Source organism: Eleutherodactylus coqui, chromosome 8 (genome assembly GCF_035609145.1).
Source record: "Eleutherodactylus coqui strain aEleCoq1 chromosome 8, aEleCoq1.hap1, whole genome shotgun sequence".
In the NCBI taxonomy this organism is placed as follows: Eukaryota; Metazoa; Chordata; class Amphibia; order Anura; family Eleutherodactylidae; genus Eleutherodactylus; species Eleutherodactylus coqui.
In genome coordinates, this window is record NC_089844.1 from 91,630,717 (window position 1) to 91,635,677 (window position 4,961).

Consider the following 4,961-nt stretch of genomic DNA (forward strand, 5'->3'; position numbering starts at 1 on the left):
TGCATCTACCACTGAAGCTGTGTCAAGGTAGACACAGATACTCCTGTTACAATTGCATTTGATAATCACACAGCTCCTGTCATGCAGGTATAATAGAGGAGGTCACAGCTCATCCCTTTAACTGTATACATATAGCCTGAAGCCTATACAGGTGAAAATAGAAGATAATGACAATTAAAGCATCCCCAAACAGGCTAAATGATATAGCCTCAGCTAATGCTGTGCTGATGCATCATGGGATAGATATAAAACTGAAAGTTAAAAATCTCAACCACAACATGGTGCTTGATAAGCATCAGACAGGAGAAGTAGCTGCAATATACAGAGGAGACCTCCAGAAAGTGACAGGCAATCAAGTGAGGGGTGGAGCTGGGGGGGACAGGGATGGATGCAAAAATGTGTTTACCCAGAATCAGAAAGTCCTATTCGTACAAGTACAACAATTATTGCACATAAAAGAAATTAGCTTTGCATTGAAAGGGTTAAACAGAGTGTGTGTAAGTGAACCTTGTGATGTCAGCATATTATAAGTCACTTAGTAAAAGTGCAACCATCTCCTGCTCCATAGGGACAATATCATGCGGTGTTATCACCCTGGGACTCACGGCATCACAGCAACAGTGCAGATCAGAGCTACTGTATTAGTTCAGCCGTATCTTGGAAATGCTTCTGCGGTCTCTGAGCCGCGGCCAGAACAAGGCTGCTATAGAAATCAGGTGGAAAAATCAGTCCAGAGCGAACACTCCAAAGAATCCAAGCCTCCCTCAGTCACTCCCAAGACGTCTTAAGAGCTCGGCTTACTTTTTGCTACAAGATTTGTTCCTTGCAATCCTAAAGACAGGTGAGCCATGTTTTATTCTAGGGACGTTCTGCTCCTAACTTTGATTTCCATGTCTCTAGTAAATGCTTTGTGTTGTTTTCAGAGATGCTATAAGCAGACAGTTCCAAGGTAAGGCAATTAACCCCCTGGATTGTAAAGAGAGGACTCCCATTGTTTGAGCCGCCCAAGGACAGCCATCATAAGAGTGATAGGGGATCTGATTTCTAGAAGTGTGGGAGTAGTGGCATACAAATTAGGAGCACTAATTGCTTTCCCTTGCTTTGTAGCTTTTATTATGCATATTCAATTCCCGCTCTGTTAGATATGTTTATGACAATTCTGACAGTTCTGCTACATTTGAGTGAATGTACTTCTGAGATTATTGTCTGATTTATGGAAATGATGGAGAGAGGATGGGTATGATACAGGCATACAAGATAGCAAAGGCGCCAGAAAATGGAAAGATTAGATAGAATACACTATCCTACCTAAAGTATTTGTACACCTCTATCAGTAGAATGGATCGTGTCTTATTAGCATGTCACGTGTCCTAAACCATGCTACATAAGATGCAGACCCTTCGAGGTATCAGCTATAGTTTGGATATACCGGTTATGTCGTGGAAATCGAGTGGTCCATCATGAAGTGCATTAGTTGTTTTTGCAAAAAGGATTGTCCCATGCGAACACAGTCTAAAGCTTTTAAATTACATTATAGTGAAAATCAAAGGAAAATCAAGTCTAGAGAGGCCCCAACATATCGTTTTTGTACAAAGTTTTTGTTGACTGCACTTTAAGTCAAGAATACTATGGATGAGTTTACTGGCCTTGCCACAGGTCTGCTGACCTGAACTCACAGTATTGTGGATTACTATCAGTAGATCCTCAGTTGTCCAAGACACTTGTCTGTAATATAGGCACAACAAATACACCCATGATACGCTCGTCTGAAAGTGGCCAATGGCTTTATTGCACATGGCAGTGTCATACAATGGCACATGTAACTATTATAGAAGTATTCTCGACTGGAGATACTAGTAGCTATTATGAAGAGAATACCTCTATAACTTGGATACTCATGGATCTTGCATTATTTGGTGTGCTGTATGATTATTTATGTTTCTAAGCAATCATGGAAGCAGGCAGAGGCACAGTATAGGCTCATAGACTACTGTAGGTACTATATTACAACCTTGTGACTCTAGAAATGTATAAAGAGTAGAGATGAGCGAGTATACTTGCTAAAGGCAATTGCTCGAGCGAGCATTGCCTTCAGCGAGTACCTGCCTGCTTGAGACAGAAGGTTCAGGTGCCGGCGCGGGGGAGCGGTGAGTTGTGGCTGTCAGCAGGAGGGAGCAGGGGGGAGAGAGGGAGATCTCACCTCCGTTCCTCCCCGCTCTCCCCCGCAGCTCCCTGCCCGCTGCGGCACCCGAACCTTCTGTCTCGAGCGGGCAGGTACTCGCTAAGGGCAATGCTCGCTCGAGCAATTGCCTTTAGCAAGTGTACTCGCTCATCTATAATAAAGAGCCATTATACAGATGAGTGCAAGAGGCCTAATGGTCAATATGTAGCAAATTGTTGAGTTCATATACAGAAAAGCAGCAGCATGGTGGACATTATACAGCAGGCAGTACTGAATAATGTAGATGTGATCCCAGTAGCTGCGAGGCAGTAAAACATTTATCATTGGCTGCAGCACCATCTCAGTTTATCTCTCTGCTTCTTTATCTCACTCTGCTTTTTCTCTTCTCTCAATAGACATCGATGGCCAGCATATAATCTGACCTATCAGTAAGTCGTTAGTCTCTCTTTTCTACTAAGAGAGCTTTTAGCAGTATTTCAAAGAGAGAGAACAGTTTGGGGGTTAAAGGAGGACTGAAAAGTGGTAAAAGCAGCATCTTTCTCTGATAAGAATGTTTTTTTTACATTCGCCTGTACTATTGATTCATGCCATATTTTTTCGAAAATCTAGTAACCGTTTTAAAATCAGAAACAATTTAGAGCAATACATATACAATAATGCATCTGGAAGGGGGCAAATACGGTTTCTAAGCCCTAAGAGATCGGATCTCAAAAACGACACAGCTACACAGGTATGGGGTACACAGCAGATTAATGGAGAATATAGAATTTTGGATGTTCGATGAACATGCAGCAAATCAGAAATTCATATTTAAATTATATATATATATATATATATATATATATATATATATACGTGCTTCGTAATTTGCAGAATGTTCATAAATTTTCCAAAATCTCTACAGGTAGGAAATAGTTTGCTTTACGTAATGTGTTTTGCTTAAAAAAATACTCTTCTTTAAATTGTAATTTACCTTAATGATAGAATAGTCTTGTACAAGCTTAACTTTGACACAGTTGATGATTAAAAGCGCTATTTCCTATCTATATTCTTAAGCTATTTTTAATGTCTCTTTAATGTGCTCGTTGCATGACATAAGCCATTAATTAGTGAGATATAGTGAAAAATACAATTCCTTTCCAATCCTAAGAGGCACTTGCAGTACACTACCTTAAGGTGGTGCTGTGCCCTTATATCTCTGGTAGATGTCTACTAATGGATTCAAACACCTCCCTCTGGTTAATGGTTGGATCCGGAGCTTTATAATAACCATAGACAGATAAAGACAGCAGCTTTCTTTTCTGCTTGGCTGCATGTGAACTGAAAGAAACTGATTAAAATTGCAGAAAAAAGGCACTTTAAAGACTAACTGTGAGCAAGCTGAGAGGCTTTATTCCATGCTATAACATTACCACCCTCACTTGGCGAAGCAGCAGGAGAGGGAGGAGAAGGAAAATCCAATGATTAATGGGTTCTTTTCTTTGAATTCTTTCCTCCAGTTGCAGCAGCGGGACCACCTGTTTGACTTTTCCTTGCTGTACAATAACTTTGGGACCATGAATCAGACGGACGCTGTGGTTTTGCTCACCAACAGTAGCAACATGTTGGGTAACCTACTGGGATGTTGCACCCAAGCTTCAGTGGTAACAGACGATGGCTTTCCCGAGCCAGCTTTGGACGAAAAGAACATATTTGTTATGAGGGTGGTTCAGATCGCAGTCATGTGCGTTCTGTCCCTCACCGTGGTGTTTGGAATCTTCTTTTTAGGATGCAATCTTCTCATCAAGTCTGAAGGGATGATAAACTTTTTGGTCAAAGACCGAAGACCGTCCAAAGAAGTTGAAGCAGTAATTGTTGGTCCCTACTGAGAGAACCAAGAAAAGAATATTGTCAATGTCTTCACAAACGTCCGAAGCAACGCATTTTGCCTTTTGTTTCTCCGTCCCGTCTGTCGAAAGGACCAAGAGTGATGGCCAAAAAAATGAGGAGGAGATTTTTTTTTTTTTGGATGATGGATAAAGAAGGGGGAAAATGGACAAAGGCTCGAGAAGTTGCTTTGAACTATTTCTCTGATGGAACGCCTGAAGGGATGCTGAGAAGAGCACTTTAAAAGAAAGGGGAAAATGGGTCAAGCCACTGATTATCTTCAGAGCAGAGATTGTGAGAGTGTAAAGTTCAGTTGTGTAAAGCACAGAGTTTACTTTGTTTCTAGCTTGAAGCGGGGTATAAGTTCAATACTTTTGATTGTAACATTTTTTTTTTATTACTGCAAATTGTTCTTTTTGTTCTTGTTTTAAAGACAAAAACTTTGATACTGTATCTTTGATAACATTGAGGCATTATTTAATAGTCCTGTTATTTTGGGAAATTTGGAAAATTGTATCGGATTGTTTTTCAGTATTTTTTTTTTTTAAGGAGAGTGTGAATGTTTGCTATCTTTCTAATATGCCATTTTCTATACTTAATATGGTACTTTTGCCCCTTTTTTTGCTTTTTCTTTGGTTTGAAGGATTTATTTAAATGTATGTCCATGAAAATTAAAGGGAAGTTTCTTTAATCCTAGGATTTTTTTTTTTTGCCATACTTTTTGTGTACTGGGATTGAGATTGAAAACAAACAAACTGTTGATTTACGATTCAATCACAGACCCCTTAAAATATTTGAAATATGTGATTATCATACTTAATAGAAATATAATTTTCAATCAAGAAAATATATATTGAAGCAATTCCAACTTCTGATTAAAATAAGAAAAATAAATGTTTTTTTTTATACTGTG

The 4,961-nt window shown here is 39.4% G+C and overlaps 1 protein-coding gene across 2 annotated transcripts; it reads left to right on the plus strand.

Moving 5' to 3' along the window:
• The first annotated feature begins 684 nt into the window (after nucleotides 1-684).
• RPRM (reprimo, TP53 dependent G2 arrest mediator homolog) lies at nucleotides 685-4,686 on the plus strand. 2 transcript variants are annotated; one of them, XM_066577426.1, is made up of 2 exons: nucleotides 685-841; nucleotides 3,682-4,686. In XM_066577426.1, the coding sequence occupies exon 2, from the start codon at nucleotides 3,739-3,741 to the stop codon at nucleotides 4,048-4,050; it is 312 nt and encodes a 103-aa protein (XP_066433523.1). In that variant the 5' UTR covers nucleotides 685-841; nucleotides 3,682-3,738; the 3' UTR covers nucleotides 4,051-4,686. The 2 variants fall into 2 exon arrangements, with proteins under 2 accessions (XP_066433523.1, XP_066433524.1); XM_066577427.1 differs by lacking the exon at nucleotides 685-841 and adding an exon at nucleotides 2,576-2,610.
• The last annotated feature ends 275 nt before the right edge of the window (nucleotides 4,687-4,961 follow it).